The sequence below is a fragment of the Gavialis gangeticus genome, unplaced genomic scaffold (genome assembly GCF_001723915.1).
Source record: "Gavialis gangeticus isolate Ggan-Ray unplaced genomic scaffold, GavGan_comp1, whole genome shotgun sequence".
Classification (NCBI taxonomy): domain Eukaryota; kingdom Metazoa; phylum Chordata; order Crocodylia; family Gavialidae; genus Gavialis; species Gavialis gangeticus.
The window spans coordinates 76,604,911-76,626,753 of NW_017729025.1; the positions used below are offsets into that span (position 1 = coordinate 76,604,911).

The 21,843-nt window shown below is 40.0% G+C and overlaps 1 protein-coding gene across 1 annotated transcript in view; it reads right to left on the reverse strand.

Annotated features, from left to right (window-relative positions):
- Positions 1-21,843, reverse strand: part of FMN1 (formin 1) — a 303,131-nt gene that overhangs the window by 128,348 nt on the left and 152,940 nt on the right. Inside the window, exon 6 of the mRNA XM_019518964.1 lies at positions 7,627-7,714. Coding sequence (XP_019374509.1) covers positions 7,627-7,714 — 88 coding nt within the window. The remainder of the gene's footprint in view (positions 1-7,626; positions 7,715-21,843) is intronic.

A 21,843-nucleotide genomic window follows, 5' to 3' on the forward strand; every position in this document is an offset into this window, starting at 1 on the left:
ACCCCCATGTTGCCAGGCTATTTTTAGCCACCTGATTCACCACCCCTGCATAGACATTCCTCTCAGCAGACCTGCCAGCCTCCTGATCCCACCAACCCCCTGACCCGGACCCGCCAACCCCATCCCATGCACTTGCTATTTCCCTGATTCCACCTGTCTCTTGCCTCACTCCAACTTACTTAAATTGGGCTCCCCGTGAGGCTCCTGGTGAACATGTACACTAGTGGGATCATTTATGATCACATGGCTTAAAGTAAAGGTGGCCTAAGCCGTGCCTGGCCCCCTGCCCCTTTGCCGGGGTCCTTAGCAACACCCACCTGGAGCTTCCGCTCGTGTGGCCCCCTCTCTGTCGTGGCCAGACACGAGCCGCCCTCAGGCTTCTCACTGGTGCACCGTCAGTGGAGCTCAGGTGGCCTAAGCCATGCCTGGCCCCCTGCCCCTTTGCCGGGGTCCTCTCCCCTGCTCGGGTCTCACAACTATCACCCGTCCAGGGATGGGGTCAACCCCCCCCATCTGCTGCGCCGCCTCGGCACCATACAACTGTGCCATGCCTAGCACGACTGCTGCGCCCACACAGGGCACTAGGAACCCCCAAACTGCTGGGGAACTCCTGTGAGGCCTCCTCACACCCCTATAGTCTCACCCAGTCCTCCGGTATTTACACAACTACCACAACAGAACCATAAACCAAACAGCTATAATGAAACAATAAGCCTCCTGGCTGTCATGTGACAACAAGCTTCCTAGTACAAACATAGGATTAAGCGCACTCAGCCTTCTTGACATAGCCGCCCTGTCAGGGTGCTCTCCACCCTTACCATGTTGTAACCACTTGGGTGATCAGACTGCAACCATCAGCTTCACTCCACTCAGTTCTACTACAGAGGTCCTGCCCCTTAGGCTACCAGAAGGGAACTACAAACTAGGCTCTGGCCTAGGCTGTTTATAAAGGCCCAGCCCTGCCCCCTTCTGGTCACCTGACCAGCCCAGTTGCCCTAGCAACCGTCACCTAGGTTGCCCTGATGATTGGCAGCTGCCCTTAACCCTTTCTAGGCACAGGGCACCTGCGTGACCCTGTGACAGGGTGAATCTGATATCTTTTATTAGACCAACTTAAATAGTTGGGAAAATTTTTCTTAGCAAGCTTTCAGAGTTAAAAACCCTTTATCAGGCTGAGGAAGCATCTGCAGTTGGTGTGTGCTCTTCCTGGATGAAATGAATAGTAAAGAGGCCAGAGGCTGGTATGTATGCAAGAACGGCAGTCAGTGAAGATGTAAACTGAGGGTCAGTGAGTGAGAGACAGCTGGGGGGGAAGGGGGGAGGTGAATGTAGCAGGTAAATAGTGGAGAGGTACCTGGGGAGTAAGATGTCAGGCAGGTTATAATGTGTCATAAATCCAATGTCTATATTTCGTCCATGATTTTTTGTATCCAGGAGGTTGATGAAGTGAAGTTCATAGGCTCATTTGTGAAAAATGTTTTGTAAATTCCCTTTGAGGATTAGAACTGAGAGATTGGAGAGAGAGTGGTTTTCCTGTGAGAAATGTGCCCCCACTGGTAACTGGGTATTATTGTCTTCAATAGATTTCTGGTGTGCATTCATTCCGGTGTCAGTTGTTGTTTGGTCTCTCCCATGTATTTTCCATCAGCATGGCGTCCTGATGGAGGGTTTTTAAACCAGAAAGCTTGCTAGGAAATTTTTTTACAACTATTTAAGTTGGTCTAATAAAATAGATCAGATTTACCCAAAGAACCCTGTCTGCCTAAAAATCATACACACACTTGATAATTAGAAGCACTATATAAAGCTATGGAAGTTCTTTATGGTTTTGATTTAATACTGAAAATGATACAATAGATAATATAGACTTTTTACTGATTTGTAAACACTTCTGCTAGTTAATGTAAGATTATTTTTAACTTTTATTTTCAGTTAAGATACTTTTACCAATTTAAAGGGCACCTTCCTCATGCAGCAATTTCTAACCCCAGAAGAACAGATTTATTTTCAATTTAGCATCACAAAGCATCAACTACATCTCCACATGTCTTTATTTCTTTTTATTTAAAAAATCTTTTAAGAAAAGAAATAAAAAGAAGCAGTTTATGTCTCATAACTTGGCCATGACTTATTTTAATTTATTACAAAACATTTCTTGAACTATCTCAATTAAAATGAAGGAACTGAATGAACCTGTTACCTAGTAGGATATGTTTTTCTTTTAGCAGCTGTTAGATCTTCCAAACAGAAAAGAAGACTAGATCCTAGCTCTGATAAGTCCAGTTTAATCTTTCCACCTAATCTTTCTGGGTATGCATGATTTACATTTCAGTGGCAGCCTACCTTGTCATACTTTTTTAAAAACCTCACTACAAAGTTGTTATCAAATAAAAAATGCAAAATTTTACGGCAGAAAAATTAGTTATGTCTATCTCATGTTGGGTCTCCTCTTAAACATCCAACAGAGGAATCTGAATTAGAGCAACATTTTAACCACCTGAGTATTATGACTGATAGAATAAATTTTACTCAAGGGATAGCAAAGTAACTATACTATCTGAATGTCTGTGATGATCTAGTGGATATGGTAGGGATTAGGGAGATATGACAGAAATGTTGTAGAGAAAATTTTACCTAAGTTCATCTTATCTATGGATAATTAATTTTCTCCATCATCTGAGAAGTGTACCCATAAGCAGCTAATTTAGCTAGTTATTGAAGCTGAGTATATTTTCTAGTGTGCAATAAATAAGTCACAGCTGCCTTGGTACCATTATTATGTTGGTCCCTGACACTTTGATTTAATAATTGTAATTGGTGCTCCATGTATCATATTTATTGAAAATTAAAAAACCCCTAGTTTTCAAAAGGAAAATGCCAAAAGATATAATGCATTTTAAGTTAAGCAAACATTGGATAAAATCCTAGCATTGTATATGATTATCAATTGCAACCCAGGTCTTTTTGCTAGCACCCCTGGAGCAACCACTAGTGTGCACCACTAGACTACAAACACATGGCTCACTCTCTCACTGGCCCTATGAATCCTTGCAAAATGGAACAGATTCAATAGGAACGGTAAAGACAGTCTTCACCTAGGAACAGCTTAATAACAACAGTCCAGTCTCGTATTGTGTCTCTGACAGTGGCAGGAGTGCATGCTTTAGAGGAGAGCTATCCAACTTCTAAGTCCTGAAGGGCCACACTAACGGAGGCTGCTTACCACTTAGACCTCACCAGTTGAGGCATGGGCCACAGAATTGGTGATGCACATGGACTTTCCCCCCACCCCTCTGTTGCACTGTGTGCTTGTGTGCACACCTGTACCCTCCCACCACTGCACTGGGAACCTCTCTGCCACTGCACCATGTGCCTACATGGACAACCCCCACCACTGCAGTGTGTGGACATAACCCCCCTCCCTGGGCAGCCCCAGAGTCACTGTCAGCTCTTTATCAAGCACACTTGCCCCGTCTCCTGGGGTGGAGACTGGAAGTGGCAGTCAGAGGAGGGAGGGTGTCCCCAGAGACTTCATCTCCTGCTGCCATTCAAGTTAGTGATCCATCTGACCCATGGGCTGCAGGCTGCCAGCTGGACAGCCCTGCTTAGAAGAAGACCATTAAACTGGGTATATCTAGGATGATCTATCCCATGTTCATTACCCTCCCTGGAATCTACCATCATTGATTCAGAGATGCCAGAGCATAAATCTTGGACTATTCTTAGAGTCTTGGAGTCTGCAGTTAGGACATTTTCTTGGGAGGTGGGAAATGAGGATTTTTACTATTTGAGGCAGAGGATGACCTTAACCCAAGTTTCTTTCATCCTGGCTTAGGGATCTAACATGTTTCTACTGTACAAAGCAGGGGATACCATGACCACCTTCTGTTTCCTCTTGCCAAACAAAGCAGTAGCCATCAGTGTTCTGTGAAGAGTCTGATTCTGCAGGCATGCTTTAAGCACAGGCAGGGGGATACCAAGTCAGTCGATCCCTAGTAAGGTTTTGACATGAAACAAGCACTAACACGCTTGGCATTGACAAGATTGAGATGATTCTGGGCACACACAGTGGGAGAGCTTTAGGTTTCTAACTTGACTGGCTAAATTGCAGACACCTATGGATTTAAGAGCAGGATTATACAACTGGATCCCTGTGTCTAAATACTGTTCAAATCTCATTTTAAGCACTTAGGTCTCTTTGTGGAACTGGACTTCTATCTATTTTTGCCAGTGATTTGTGGAGCAAGGATCAAAGTGGCGAATTAGAAGTAGCAGGGACGGGATTGGGGAATAGCTAAATCACAGCAAAGAATTGTTATTTGCTCCACCCTGTTACTGCTGAATACTGATATTGGAAACTCTGGGACACTATTGGGACTGAGCAGAAGGTGGGATTATAAGATATTGGGGAAGTGCTCCTGAATGGCCTCTCACACATGCACATACAATTAGCAACAAAACTGAATCCACCTGGTCATGAAGTGAGCTGTAATATTTTAACAACCAAACCACACAGACAGCTCTGAGCCACAGGCTTCCTACCCCTGGTTTGCCAATTTAGAATAGCAAACATATTGGCACATCCCAAAAGCACCCCACATTCAAATTTATTTTCAGGTTTAGGAAGAACTCACTGAGCCTTCCCCCCAAATTTTAGCAAGATTTTAAAAAGTTATCACAAAAAAGTTTCATAACATGTCTAAACTCTTTGATTTTCAGGACCTACTACTAGAAGACTTTGAGTTTTAAATGTAAATGAAGAGTCTGAACAGTCCACTGGAAATGGCATCTCTGCAATTGTCTTTGTGCAGTTCAACAAACAGAAGAAAGCACATATTTTGAGTTTTGGAGAGCATAATGGAAACGAGGCAAATTTTTAATTAACAGAAAATGACTATAACATAGCAAGCTAATTTCTATGCCTCCCCCTGCCCCCCTCCCCATCAGCCTGCATCACTGAAATATTATTTTTATGCTAAACAGTTTACTTAGTGGTTATCTCTGGGTTGTCAATGGTCTAGCTTGTACCTTGAGAGCAAGAAGGCTATTTATTCTCAGAGTGTGAACTTCACTTACTCAGAAACATCTGTGGGAGATTCCCTCCTACAAATGTGGCTGCTGCCTGTTTGTTGGCTAGTTATCAAATGAAAACTGAAACATCTGCACGCCAGACAGCCAGTTACATATGCTGCCACTACTGAACTATCTGAAGAATAGGACGTATGCTCATTTCTTGACTTAAAGTGAGTGGAGATGTGGAGGTCTTATAAGCAGAAAACTCACAACCTCCTTATGAACTATTTAAGTATTCTTGTAACTGCTCTTTTTTATATTCTGTATAAATTTGTATGCTTCTACATGGATGCGGCAAGTCTTCATACTGTAGTAGCATTAGTGTTACCACAGATATTATTGCAGGTTAATTTCTTTAGGCATCACTACACCTATTTTTAAAGGGTCTAGTGCTAGGTGAATCCAGGAAAAATGGAGTATTATAAATAAATCTTCGCTTGGCGCTGTTTGGTTTGTTTGGTCATTTATGTATGGTTTATACTTTATAAACCTTTTAAAATAATTATCATTACTTCCGCAACCTCACCCCCCACCCAAAACAAAACAAAACCCCCATGATATTTGGATTATAGATGACAGCTTACTACCATGAGATGGTCACCATTCTGAAGAATCTGAACTCAGGAATATAATATCATACCAGGGCACTCATGAGACTAGCTAGTCAAAATATCTTAGCGAAACGTATTTTGTAGTAAACAATTTTGTATTTTGTCAAAAGTGAAACATTTTACAAAACTACACTGATTTTGATTACATTTTTAACCCAATTTTTTTTATAACTACTTCCAATAAAACTGGGTATTTTATTTTGCTTTATTCCATGTTCATCTGTTCCAATTTGAGTTGCCCCTCTAGCTGGTCACCAGAGACTCCTAACTTATCTCGCAGCTGACTTTGCTACCCTGCAAGATGTAGTAAAAAATGAGTAAAAAATTATTAAAATGTTTTATTTCAGGTTTTGACAGAAAATTCCATTTTTATGAAAAATACATTTTTCTTTTGCAGACTAGAAACAGAATTTCTATTTCTTGTCTGCTTCATGAATGAGTTACTTTATAAAATGGCCTTTTTCTACTTAACAGTTTGAAACTAGGAATCTTACAAATAAGTCAATCTTTTATCAAGAGGAAAGGCTCCGCTGCAGTGGAAAGAATGGAATAAAATCAGGTAGTTAACGCCAAGCCTGAGAAGCAGGCTGAGAATAGCAGCACAGAGAAGAGGAATAAGCATTGAGCATAGCCATTACTGTCAGCATTATAATAAGTCTAAGTTATCTTCATTTAGTTTGGGGGTCTGTGCGATTCCTAGGTTGTTGATGTTTTTTTAACCAGTAGGGTCTCCACATAGATCACTATTAATAGCACCAATATGATTTAGAGACATAAAAAAATTCATCAGTGCTCTGAAGAACAAATAGCTTATCTATAAGACCTATCACAGCATGAAATAGGAGATCATGAAAATGTCTTTCAAGACACTTGAGTTAAGATTTTCACAGACTTTTTATGTTACAACTGCTGCCCTTTATTACCCTTGCCAGCAAACTATCCACAAAATTCATAACTACAGCTAACACCCATCAGTATATCTCTGACACACTACAGGCTGGCTCAAGGTTTTGTCCCTTCTGTTTCTTCTTAGTCATCTGTAAGGCCCTGTTACATAATGCACGTGTTTTTTTTAAAAAAATGCTAAAATATCTCACTGTTGTTCCAAAATTAAAAATAATCAGTGCCAGCAGCAGCTGAACACCCTGCAATACCCTTGAATATCAAATTAGTGTTTGCATGTCATGGAGGGTAAAGAATGGCAAGAAAAACTGACTTCAGCTTAGCACTTCTCAGGACTTGTTCAGTGAACATGCTTTTTCCCGTGTTTTTAATATAGGCATTTTACTATTCTTTCTTTAGTCTTGTTTAGCTAATAAGGCACACAGTTCCTACCGAACCATATACCTTGAAAAATTCATATTTATAGACATATAGTTGGCTATCAATGACAGAACTTACAGAAAGAGTAGTTTCCTGTTTAAAAAATATACCACCCAGTGTTTACCTTTCTGGTTGTCATATGGTTTTGGTATTTTCAGTATGGGATATGTTTAATATATTTATACACTTTCATATATGTAGATACTGAAGCCAAAAATTAAAATCTAACAAATATAGAGCATTCATTTGAAATCCCAAATATTTATCTGTAAATTCTCCTGACCTCCCCTCAATGGGAGGGGTTAAAAGGGAATGAAACATAGAAAGGAGACAATATAAAACAGCTCTGAAAGAACCCTGGATTGGATGCAACATGTAAAATGGAAAGTCAAATAATTAATAGTGCAAAGAGCTATGTTTAAATTTCAGATTAAATTAGATCCAAGTCAAATAAGAAAACCACAAGAAATTATTCATTTGCATGAATTTTGCTGGAAAAAATATTATTATATGCAGATCATATAGAAAAGCATTCATTTTTCTCTAGAATTCTTTATTAGTAAAGGTATGAAAAAATATATACATATAAAAGGGATACTGAGATTGGTGTAACACTCACCTTGTTGAATATCCTTCATTTCCAGATGCAAACTGGATATCAAAATTCCTACAGTTTGGGATCTCTTTCCATCCAGCAATTTGATAATCTGGAATGAAGAAATGAAATGATTTTGTGGATCCAAATGACTAATCTACAGGAACTTTTGTTATTGGCAAAGAGCTAAAAAGCTGATCTGTGAGCTGAATTTAATGTTGCTCAACCATTTTTATTGATTAAATGTGATATAAAGCTCTGACTACATTCAGCAGGGGAAATTTAGGATGGAGATTAGGAGAAACTTTCTGACTGTCTGGGTGGTCGAACACTGGAACAGGCTACTAGAGAAACTGTGGAATCTCCATCCTTGGACATCTTCAAGGGCAGGTTGGACAGACACTTGGCTGGGATTATCTAAGCAGGGATGGTCTTCCCTTGAGCTGGGGGCTAGGTTATATGACCCTGTGAGGTCTCTTTCACCCCTAATCTCCTATGATCCCATAATTTTCTCTTGGCCTTCTACACCTATGAATATAGGTGACAAGATAAATGCTAGTTCAAATTATTTAAGCTTTAACATAGATTTCACTTCAAAAGAATCTGCAAATCTTGGACTGAACATAAAGGTGGTAATACAATTCAGTTGGAAACATTAATTTATACCAGTAAGGGAAGATCATCCATTATTTGGTACATTATACCTACTAATAAGGGGGAAAAAAAAATGAACCTTTGTTCACCAATATACCTTCTTCCCACCAACACCCATTAAGAGCAAGGCACTGGGGTGCAAGATTTCTGAGTATGTATGAAAGCCTTCACATTATCTTCTAACTTTTATTTCACTGCAACCCCATCTCACAGACTCATGGGACTCATTTCTCAATAAATGATCTTGCTAAGATGAACAGGACAGCTGGACAGAACTTCCTCTTGTTCCTTCTCAACACAACTCTTAAACAACTTAGAGGTTGCTTCAGAGTTCTTTCCAGTAATGACTGAGTATGTTGCCTCTAAATCTCTGTAATCCCAGAAGGAGTGGAGGACTTTCTTCATGTTTTGAATGTTAGATTATGTGTGCTGAAGTGTTAAATTTAAACCCAACTTCTCTTTTCTTGGTGGATGGGAGTTGGGCGAGTTGACTATAGCATATTAAAATGCAGAAAAAATACAGATTCATGAATATATTAAATTCAATGTGCAGATAAATTCAGAACTACAATAATGAAAGATAAATCTTCACTATTTTGGAGGTTTAGCTCAGCTGTTAGGAGAGAGACTAATCTTGGATCTCAAACAAACCTCCCCATACATTTTGGCTTCTTTGTGGTTTGGATTTGTTCCATCAGAGAGGAATGAGAGGAACATGTCACAAAATTCAATCCAGAAATTAACTTCCCCAAAATTCAAGCATCTTCCTCTTGTTGCTGACATACTTGTAGAAACCCTTCTTATTATCCTTCATGTACCTTGCTAGCTGCAACTCCAGTTGCACTTTGGCCTTCCTAATTTCATCCCTGCATGCCCGAGCAATTCTCTTATACTCCTCCCTAGTCATTCTCCAAGTTTCCACTTCTTGTAAACTGCTTTTTGTGTTTTATCTCATTGAAGAGTTCCCTGCTAAGCCAAGCTGGTCTTTTGCCATACTAGGTAATCTTCCTGTGGATCAGGATGGTTTATTCTTGTACCCTCAGTAAGGTTTCTTAAAGTTCAACCAGCTCTCCTGGACTCCTTTCCCCCTCAGAATGCCCTCCCAGGGATCCTGCCCATCAGTTTCCTCAGTGAGTTGAAGTCTGCTTTTATGAAGTCCAGGGTCTATACTTTGCTTCTCTCCTTCCTTCCTTTCTCCCTTTCCTCAGGATCCTGAACTCAACCATCTCATGGTCACTGCTGCTCAAGGTGCCATCCACTTCTACATTCCCCACTAAGTCTTCCCTGTTTGTTCCCAGGTCAAGAAGAGCATGGTCCCTAGTTGGCCACTTGAACACTTGTAGTAGGAAGTTGCCTCTAATACTCTTCAAAAACTTCCTGAATTGATTGCACAGTGTTGTATTATTCTCCCCGCAGATGTCAGGGTCACTGAAGTCCCCAGTGAGAATCAGGGGCTGTGACTGGGAAACTTCCACTAGCTGTTTGAAGAAAGCCTTATCTACTTCATGTTCTTGGTCTGGGGGTCACCCACCATGATGTCACCCTTGTTGCTTTGCCCTCCGACCCTAACCCAGAGGCTTTCAACAGCCTCTACCTCCAGTTTTATACTTGTTTCCCAGGCTCTGTGCATTCAAGTACAGACACCCGAGATAACCAGCCAATTGCCCTACTTTCTCAGGAAGAATGAGAAGACATCCCCTGTTGCCACCTCCTGCTTGTGCTTTCTCGACTTACCTGGCTACCTGCTTCCCCACTTAACTATTACTAGTAATAATGCTTAGCTCTTTCATAACACTTTTCACTGGCATATCTCAAAGGCTGTTAAAAAGGAGGTCTGTATTCTTAAACCCATTTTACATATGCATCATCAAACCCTGATCTCCTTTAATCTGTATTTCAATAAAACTTGTGAGAGTAAATGTGTAACAGGTTCACAGTGTAGAAGTACATTTTGAGAAATTCTGTAAGAAGTTCAATTTTAATCTTACCAGTTCACCCAGAAGTACCAAAGGGATTCAAATGTAAAATGAAAACAGTCACATTTCCCCAAAACTCAAAGAACAAATGAGTTTTGTTCCTCCAACAATACTTTTTAGTAGCCTTGGCAATAAAGATAACAATAGACCTGTTTATTCCCATGCTCTGAAGTGTCTTCTGGTTTTGTTCTGGGTCATTTAATAGTATAGTCACTCAGCCAATCAAAAATATAAAATTGGAGGTGCCATGGCACCATGGGATGCTTTGATATCCCATGGGAGCTGTGGGGTGCCACACAATGTTAGCACTGTTAGATGTGCAATCACGATTCATAAGATAAACCCAGAGTTTTCAAATATGAATCCACAGGGTTGAAAATATTCTGACCTGTTGTGGTCTTCTTGAGTTCTTTGCAACAGATTAATTGCTCTATTAATTTCCTGTAGTCAATATAGAGTGAAAACTTAAGAGCTCACATTTTCCGAAGGGTGCCTTGAGCCTATCAAGAAGTGCCTTGAGTCTAAAAAGGTTGAGAACCACTGGGCTACTAACAATTTTGTCTGACTAAATACACAGTTAATTATTATTTATCAAGTACCAAACATGTGCTTGACACTTCACAAACAAATAAGAATATATAGTGCCTCCAACAAGGAAATTAAAAGTTATTTATGATTGTGCAGTAAAGGCTCACTACACTATTTAATGAAAGCTTGTTATGCTACGCATAACATATTTTATGCCAACGCTGCAAATAAAACATATCCTGAAACTCTTCCCAGCCTATATTTATGATATTGTATGTTAGCTATTAAAAAAAGAATACAACGTTAATTTATTTTAAATGTTTTCTTGGAACAAGCCAGAATTCATGTTCTGAATTTCCCCAGCACACAAACAGACAAAATGACTTGGCTACAAATTACTGTATATGAATACTTTGCATGCATCCCCTCCTGTAAAATGTGACTGTTCTGGGGTAAATGTTAGGGAGTGCCTAGTTTATCATGGTCATTTCTGAAGCTGTATACGAGTCTGCTGAACTTGGCAGCACATTAACTTCTAACAGGGATAATTATAGGCTCGAGTAGTATGCAATTTGTATAGCATTTACTGACCTCCAAGTTGACCCTGTTCAGGGGCAAATTCATAGGTTGTCATAAACCCCATTAGACATGCCTAGTTTGAGGCAAAACTTTTCCAGACTATACCTCATACAGAAAATATGATATTTGAAACCAGTGCATTAGGGTACTTCAGAAAATTGTTGATATGCTCTCCAGATATGATGAAATTAACTCACATTGCTAAGCTAGTTTTCCCCCCTTGTAATTTCAGTAAAAAAAATTAATGCTACATAATTTAAATGTAAATAGAGGTTCAAATTGTTTTAAAAACCCTATAGAAAAAATACACATGGTCACAATTACCAGAGACGAGAGTAGACTCAGACTACCTGAAATAGCTCCAGCCAAACCAAATCTCTGGCTAAAGACTAATATTTTATTCATTAGATATCAAAGAATGGCACCAAGAAGACAGCAGAATAGCTTATGTGCAATGCTAAAGTATGCTAAAATCCCTGTTGTAATGCTATACATTTACATTAGAAATGTTGTCATCATACTTTGGAACCAGTGAGGAACAAGAGAATTCTGCAACTCCCCAGCATATAATCAATATTAAAAATAGGAAATATTTAATTTTCCTTTCATTATTGCTGACTCGGGGGACGTTTGTGATGAGGGACTATAAATATGTACAAAAGGTAGAAAGAGAACATATTCCTACTCCAGGCCATGAAAAAGTACAGAGCAATTAAATAGGAGTTTGCAAAGACAATCCTGTTACATTTGTTCTATGTTTGTAAAAGATAACCTGGCACCAATCCCTTCTCAGCAGTTTGGGTCTTGCCTGTGGCTGACAGTGACAGGTAAGCTTCTTATATCTTAGCTGATGCCAGTTGATGCTGTTGTGCCAGCTGGCAAAGCTGACTGAGTATTGGACATGGCAGCCAGCTGTCTGTCTCTCCTTTAGAGAATGAACACATCACTGAAATGGACACAGTGTCTTCTGGCCCAATGACAAGAATGTGACTGTTGCTGTTGCTTCATTCCTTATATCTCTTGGTCCATGATATAATTTGTCCTAAGTGGCGCCTACTGGCTGGCCATTTTGAATGCTATTTGGCTACTTAATTTGAGGCAAACAAGTGTTCTTTTTATGTTGCTTTGCTTTTTATCATCTAATTTAGAAGTGAAGACATACTGAACCTTTAATATATTCATATTAATTATTGTCATTACCATTAAAAGGTGTTACTCTAATGCAGCCAAAAATATATCCTGGGTGTATATATATAAAGTTTAAGTATTCTATCTAACTGTTATGCCTCCATTTTATCCAGGGCACTACTGCACAGAATTAGTTTATTTTAGTGAGTAAAGGCTAAATCCTTCCCAACTTTGTGGTGCAAGGTCTTTTCTTATTCAAATCCATAAACTAATATTTTGGCCTGTAAATCATAGTGTATAATGGCCACTTTCAGCCATTACTTTGTTTTTGCAGTGAACAACATCTACCTATCAGGAGTTTACTAAAACTCTATTCAGATGCATATCTAAGTATGTCGCCAGTACATTCTTCTGTCACACACCCTATTATATCCTGGATTAAGAAGACCATCTATTATCCCTTCTACCTCCACTCCAAGCAGGGCAATATTTAACCCCCACATCTGAATATTTTTTATGATACTCATAAGTACTATGATAAGTGAAAGAGGCATTCCACTTAAATACTAAAAGATGAAAGAAGTCTATTATCCTAAAAAAAACCCATTTAAAATGAACAAGCAAATGGCATCTCCCCAAAATAACAGAGCAGAAAAGAAATGAAGACACATTTATCTCAATATTTGTTTTGCTATCAGGTTCATAAAAGTATGAATATAAACATTTCTATAGCTTACATGAGATCATATTTATAACTTAGTGGTAGACAAGGGAATGTTGTGTACACTCTTCTCAGCAATACACAATATTATGCACTAAGAATAATGACAAAGTAAAAGCACCTAGGAAGAGCATGCACCAGAATTTCATTCCATCTGCTCAGCTTTGAACACTGTTTATTGCCTCTGTGCAGAGGTGAAGGCAAATCTTGTGTTTCAAAACCTGTGAAATTGCTATTCTGCAATATCTGCCTTTCTTGCAGAAACACAAAATGCATTAATTATAGTTTCTCATTTACCAGATAGACAAAAAAACTTGCTGACAGATATATCCCTTTTACTTAAAAAATGCTCTTCATTCAAAATATTGACACTCATGTTAAATGAGAACACATGCTAATAATTACTTGAAGCCAGTTAGAGATAATAGACAACAGAAAAGCCATTATCTTTAATGTCTTTCTGTGTCTTTGATATGATAATCATTGCACTAAAGGGCCAAAAAATGATTGATGGACTTTCATTTAGATCATACACCTGACACAAATTACTTGACATTTACCTCCCCCTGCTTTTTTTTTTAAGATGAAGAAGCAGTGGCATCAGGTACTTCCAACTATACTGTTCCTTGAACAAGCATGAAAAATACTAACTTCTGTTAGGATGGCTACTTTCCTGAAAACATTTTAAAAATATGGTGAAAAAATACCACTTTAAAAGACATCCCACTTTAGCATGATCAAGAGGTAAAACTATGCACATTTTATACATTAAAGTACGTATCTTTTCTAAACTATTTTTCTCAAGTTGACATAACATTGCAATTTAATGCCTGTGGAGACAGTACTTTTTATTGTCATATTTCTACCTCCCTTTCAGCTAGACACCTTTGATTTTTCCAGTTGAAACACATCTCGGGTGCAAATGCTGGTTCTACAATGCACACAAGGAAAGGGTAGCTTTAAAACAGTACACTTGTGTCTGTGAGATTACAAATTCTGTGTGGCTTAGGTATGTTGCAGGTAAGCTTAAGGCTGTGTGAAACAGACCCTATTCGATTCAGGTCTAGCCTGAATCAGGGACAGTGATTCAATCTGTTGATTCGGATCACTGTCTCTGATTCGATTCAGCTGAATCTGAAGATTCGATGCTGATTCAGTGAATCAGAGATTCAAACACAGGCACAGCTTTAAAACTGTTTTTCTACATACCTTGAGGTAGCAGCACAGCTTGTGATTGCTGTGGTGCTGGGGTGCATGGAGCGTCCCACAGGAGCACAGGGGGCTCTCCAGCGTGCTCGGCAGTGAACTTGGAAGTGGACTGGAAGTACCTCTGGTCAACTTCCTGGTCTGCTGGGGAGTGCGCTGGGGGCCCTCCCATGCTTCCCCTGGCTCGGTGATAGGCTGCAGGGGGACCCCAGGTGACCCTCCCCAGACCCAAGAGGCACCAGTCACCGAGCCAGGGGGAAATGGGGGGGACACCCCAGCGCACTCCCCAGTGGACCCAGAAGTGGACTGGAAGTATGTCTGGTCCACAGCTGAGTGTGCTGGGAGCCCCCTGTGCTTCTGTGGGATGCTGCATCTGCCCCAGCACTGCAGCATTCAGAGCCCCTGCTACCTAGAGGTATGTAGAAAAGTCATTTAAAGCGGTATCTACGTTCGAAGCACTGGATCTGTCCAAATCTCTCTGAATCTATTCAGAAGGTTCTGAATCAATTTGGAGAGATTAAAGGGTCCTCTGATTCAATTCGGATTTGGAGATTCGGCCAGTGAATCAGGCCAAATGTCTGCTGAATCGAATCAGGGACTGAAGCTTCACACAGCCCTAGTAAGCATGAAAACAAGAGACAATGCAATTTGGTGTGAGAGAAGAACTAGTATCCTTAGTTTATAATTAGGGACCTACCCAAAATTGGGAAGGCACCTTGTTGTTTTCACAGGCTATCACAGGGCCAGCTGTAACTTTCATGGGCTTATTGTGACAGGGATCTCCCATGCCTTTAATTGGCTGAGAGGCCTCAGCAGCCCTGCCCCTCACCACCTATTGGTTGAGGGGATTGCCCATCATATGGCCACACCCCTTGCTGCTGAATGGCCAAGAGGGCTGTTCATTGTTTGATTCCGCTCTTGGCTGGTGATTGATGGAGAGGGGTGAACAGGCAGCCCTCTCAGCCAATCAGTGGTGAGGAGTGGAAGTGGCTGCCATCTTGGCTGCTCCCCTTCAACCCCTCTCAAGCCCTCTATGAGCTGTGTAGCCAGATCTAATGGCTCCCACTGGGGAGTCAACATTTTATTTTTATTAAGTGGGTGTTTTTTTTGCAGATATTGCAGACATTGCTTGATTTGATAAACAATGCCCAATTTTGTGATTTCCATGGAGCAGCAAATTAAGTAGGTCTCTATGTATAATCTTTTAGATCAAGTCTATGCAAAGCTTGCTAGTCTATGTAAAGTTTGCTAGTCTTGAAAGTGTTTTTGGGTGAGGTGCAATGCCATGGGTATTTTTGAGGAGCTATAAACAGTATAAATCCATGAAATTCAGGATATTCAAAGCAAACTAAGGGAGCAATCTAAGGGAGGGAATTGGGATGCCCCAATTCCATTACAATTCAATGAAACTTGTGTTATATAGGAAATGCCAGCTGATTTTTTAAATAGGATTTACATTAACTTTAGTGCATGCAATTGCTTCAAGTACATAAACACCTATGCACTTAAACATTTATGTGGTGAATCTACTTACAGTACATAAATTTTTATGCACATAAAATGTTGCTGATTGATCCTTTTAGGATAACTTATAACACTTATTTTAAATAAATAGGAATTTTCTGATAAAAATATTTGTCATCATAGTGTGAACGGCATAGGTAACATAACACCTACAAAAACTACATGCCAGAATAGTAAAACTAAAAGCTGAGTGTTATAAAATATTGATAATATAGAAAGAAGTGAAGGTAATATAAATAAAGGGCCACATTTTCAAAAGTACGGAAACCGCAGTTTCAAAACTGATTTTGGTATTATGTTGAATTGACTTTAGATCCCAAGTTCCTAAGTCTCTTTGCAAGTGTTGAAAAGTTTACTGATCAAATACATTCACTTAAATACTACACTTGCCACAAGAAGCCTTAACTCTGACTCATAGACATATAATTTCATCCTGATTTATGTAAAGAATAATACTTAACACATTTTCAAATAGATATAGACAATGAGACAACACTTTAATGCATCTTCAGTTCCCAAGCTTTCCAACTCCTTTTTTTTTCTAGATAGTAAAAATGGGCCAAAGATGGATTGAATGGTTATTTTTGGGCCAAATTGGATACATGGTCATTTTTTAGGATGAAGAATGATCAAAAGCAGGGTCCTGCAGGAACTTGTGATAAGTCCAGTTTTGTTCAGTATTTTCACAATGGAAATGGGGGTAATATAGTGAAATCTCAAGCTTTGCAGGTGATATTAAATTATTCCAGGTAGCCAAATACCAAGCTGACCAATAGGAGCTGAAAAAATATCTCATCAAGATAAGTGAGTGGACAAAAGATATCAAACCACTTTGTTTAGTCTTGTTTTAATAAAGATACTATACTTTTTCAATGAGGGATCCTCTCTATTCATTAGTGTTCTAATCTTGATTGGAATCTCTAGCCATGATTATAATTTGCGTAAGTAACGATCATCTAACTCACTGGGGGCCAAACTTTTTTGGCAGGCACAAATTAGCTCTGGGTCCTCCTTGTGTCACTCAGATCCCCCTCCTCTGCCCAATATGCTGCTCTGCTTTTTGTTCACAACTTTGTACTCCCTGCCCTCCCTACTTTGTACACCTTCTGCTTTGTGCTTCCTGCCTTAGAGGGCTTCTATGTTGCCTGTCTCCTATCTGATCTGATGTGTGCCACATACAGAGGCTGTCCGTGCTACTTGTGGCACTTGTGCCATAGGTTGGCTATCCCTGTTTTAGTTCACTTCATGTCAGTGACTATGCTATGACTTCCACTGTATAACAACATGAATTTAATTTGGACAAGATGACTTACAACTGAAAGATGAGTGAGAATACAGTGGTTATGGAATCTGTTTCTGTCTTTGAAGCATAGTAAAAAGTTGGAATGAAATAATATCAGGTGTTCCTTAAAAGGAAAAAAAAAAGATGTTGGTGTTTCTGGCCAGAACCAGCTGCTGAACTGCAGGAAAGGCAGAAGGCATTAGGCATATTCAACTTGGGGATGAGGTGCATGCTAGCAGCAAAAATACCTGAAGGGCTGCCATAAAAGAGAAGAAAAACACTTTCTCTTTTTGCACAGAGAAGAATGCAGACCAATGGCTTGAAGTTGCAAAGCAGGTTTAGATTGCACAAAGTGGGTTAAACAGTGAGGCGGTAAAAGAGACTGCCTAGGGAATCTGTGGAATCTCCATCATTGGAGGTGTTTAAGAAGAGGCTGGACAAGCATTGGTCAGGGATAATCTAGGGGTAGCTATGTGTATGCTGTACTATAGGTATTTTCCATGCTTCTGGGCTTCATTGGCTGCCACATGGGACTGGGAATTAATGATTTTCCCTTCCTCTTACTATATGCACAGGGGGAGGAGTAAGTTCACCTTCCTTACTGGGTGTTGGCTATAGCCAAAGCTGGGGATTTTGACTGGGATGTGCCAAGTAACTAAACACATGTACCTGAATTACTAAAAAAAGCTATTTGCAAATCCCTTTTAAATATTTTGTTCATATATTTTTGTATATTTGTTTTTATATATATATTTTTGTCCACAGAGCTCTTTAATTAAACCTACAATTCAGATTTTTTTCAACTTTTACTTAACTGACAAAGTAATTTTGTATTTAAAGTACTCCTCTAAGCATTTCAAACAAAATGGCATTCTTCTATAATCCACAGTTCTACTTTGAATACATATTGTTCTGAACAGATTTTATTTTTTGTGAGGACATTAAAAAAAAAAGAATTGGGTAAGTAAGGATTCATATTTAAAAGTAACATATATTTTAGATTAACCAAGTCAGCTTGTATAGTAAAGAATCAGAACATAACTTTCTTGAAGTATGTAAGGTTGATTTGTGTCAGAATGTCAGATGTCATGCAGTATTAATGTATTCTTAATACTTGTACCAGCTAAATGTGCACTGAGAAAAAGATAAATGTTTAGTTACATAAATACAATTATTTATAAAAAAGGAAACTAAGAAAAGTAAAAGGGGTTGGAAGAGGGGAAAGGAGAGAAAATTAAAAAGGCAGAGCTCACAGTTCTATATGGCTCTACAATAAGCTTTTAATTATCATCAACTGCACACTGCATACCATACTGCAGCTAAAGTGAAATACCTCCCCAATGAACTGCATGGAGCCCACCATGATTGATCCACTGGAGCTAGCTAGCAGACATCTGGGATTTCAGAGAGACAAAGGAAAACACAAGAATGTAGAAGGGGATGAAACTGTCTGTATATATTTTTAAGTGCTACTGTGATCTGGTAACTAGTTATTCATCAGAGACCAATGGATCCTTATCTAAGAAAAAGCTTCAATCCTACACCTTCACTTAAGGCCTAAATCTGGCTTATTTTACATTTTAATAATATAACTGACAAAACATTTAGTATGGCTGATGAAGCACTTTGGAAACTACATGTGCAAAAACAAATATGTCTTTCTAAAATTTATATACTAGTTCCAACACAAGATCCTGGGCAAATTGCAGTACAAGGCTTGAGACTAGAACCCAGGGGCTCTGCCCTTCAAGGGCAGCTGCCAGCTCTTTGATCCACAGACCTTCTATCACATGCTTTAGTCCTCCTGTCTCCACATAACTCTCTCTCTTGGCTGCCCAGGAAGGCAGTTTCAAATGGAGCACAGGAAAGGGAGTCTGGATGATACCTACTATGCCATGTGGTAATTCCAGTACTGTGCTAAAAAGTTAGAAGTAGATACAAATATTCCCTGGCATAGAACCTGGGTGTCCAGCTTCCTGAATAAGTACCATCACCACTTAGCTCTTGGGCATAAAACATGGGAGGGCTCCCCTCCTTCTGCAGAGTTTAAAACCCCTAAGTTATGGGTTTCTATCTACCTGCATTATTGTGACTTAGACACAGGTATATTTCCACAATACAAATGCACAGGTAGCGACATATGTGCCCAGCAAGCACATATTGTACTGAGTAAGCTCAGTCTGCATGTACCATGTACATATATAAACATAATTATATGTGCACACAGATGGAGTCAAAGAATTATTACCTATATGTAAGTGCCATTTACTTGGCTAAAAATATGCTATTTAGATGCATGAAGGGAAATATAAGTCAACCCTGAGCACAGGTCATTTATTGTTAGCAGAAGCATAACATGGAAAAATGTGCTCTAAGCACCTATCTCTTACCCTTCCTCTCCTCCTTGCTGCCTAACTTCTAACTTGCAGGCTCAGGAATACTGTGAAGTAGAGAGGTGGGATGTGCAAGGCATTCTGGGAATTTTGGTTCTCTCAGATGGCAGTGGAATTTGCTGCTGCTTGGGGGTGGGAAACATTCATTCCATCTTTTTGCCCTATGTGAAAAGGGCAAAAAAATCCAGAGGAGCTAGGTCTCCCTCCAGCTGTAGCAAATGTAACTGCTGTTCTATGAAATGATTCCCAAAACACCTGATTTTCTATGACATACATTGTCTGCACTAGCAATGTGTCATAGAGCCAGGCAGCGAGGGAGACAGCTGGCAGCTTTCCCCTTCCCCTTCCCCTGGGGCATGTATCCTGCTTCCCTTCCCCATGTTATGCCACTGATGGTTAGACTATAAGGCCTGATTTTCTGGCAAAGTAAACACTGGGCACATCTACACATGCAATTAATGCAACTGAATAAATGCCAGTGCAATTTGAGCTGAAGTAAACTAATGTCATTATTTACATCTGTGTTAAAGTGCAGTAATGTACTCCACCATCAGATAGTACCTGTGTCTGACAGGACTATCCAACAGTGCTATAAACTAGTCTACATTGACTCAATTGCTGAGCTTGTGTAGACAGTAACACTTTACTGTGCAGTAAATTAGTCTACTGCACAGCAAACCACGTGTGTAGACATGCCCAGTATGTAGTAGTGCCAGGTAAAGGCATACTGATTCTATTATACACAATGAATTACTGTAACCAAAATTTCTTATATTGCAGGAAGAATTGTTTGAATCCTAGATTAGGTACAGAGGCATTGGTATTAATATTTTAGCTATCTAAATGGCTAGAGATTGGATTTAGACCAACCTTTATGATCTTTAAAATTTTTATTCTTCAAAACCCAAGACAGATATAAGAAGCACACTGTGTAAACTGATAACAAATATAATAGTGAATCCTGTGGGAACCAGAATGCTAAGCTGCCTGAAACTTCTATAACAGTGGCATGGGTGTCATAAGTGGCATCGGTACCTTCTGTATGTGGCACATGGCAGATTGGGGTCATGACAGGCAGCACAACAGCAGATAGGTCTGGAAGCACAAACCAAGGGTATTTTTACACTTGCAGTTGTATAAGTGGCAAAATGTGTGTCAGCACTGAGAAAATGGAAGCGATGTGCTTTTGAACTAAAACATTTTGGAGGTGCTTTAGTTCAAAAGTGCACCACTATTTTCTGTGTGCCGACATGCATTTCACCACTTATACAACAGCATGCAGTGCAGTGCAGTTCACTTCACCTTGTGTGTAGACCAGACTTGATTAATTGAGTCTGCTCCAAAGTGGCAGATCTCTGGTGTTGTGCTGGAAAAAAAGAATGTGTATAAATGCCCCAAAGCAGCAAATTGTGCAGGGAGCACAGGGAAGGAACCAGAAAGCAAAAGCAGCAGATCAAGTAGGGAGCTCCAAATTGGGAACAGAAAACAAAGTAGCAGTTTGGGCAGGGAAGGGGATATGGGCAGTACTTGGGGAGGATGCAAGACTGATTTGTGGCATGTCTGCCAAAAAAGTTGATCCCCACTGTTCTACAGAAATATATACAGCTACACAGAAAGCTGTAGTGTTTTAGTGTGACAGGGTGCATCTGCATGTGTGCTTTACTGAGGAATTGACTAATTAGCTCAGCAGTAAAGTGTCACTGGGCATGTCTACACTGTCATTAGTGCACCTTAGATACTGTGTGTGCAGTCCCTTGAGTTGCTGTGCAGTAACAATGGCATGGTTATGTAGTGATGTTTACTAGGGCTGTGCAAAGGTTTGGCCGCTGATTTGATCTGGAGGAGATATGGCCCAATTCAGTGGCTGAATCTCTGAATCTGAATTGAATCGGGAGACCCATTAATCTCTCCAAATTGATTTGGAGAGATTCAGTCATAGACATGGTTTTATATGTTTTTTCTATATACCTCAAGGTACCAGGCGCAGCTTGCGAATGCTGAGATGGTGGGGTGGATGGAGTGTCACACAGGAGTGTGGGGGTGGTCCTCTGCGTGCTCGGTGGTGGACCCAGACGTGGACCAGAAGTACTTCCGGTCCACTTCTGGATCCATTGGAGAGCACGTGGGGGACCCCCCCCACCCCTGGCTTGGTGACTGGTGCCTTCTGGGGTCGGGGGAGAGCACCCAGGGTCCCCCTGCGGCTGATCGCTGTGCTGGGGGGGGGGGTCCCCTGTATGCTTGGCAGCAGAT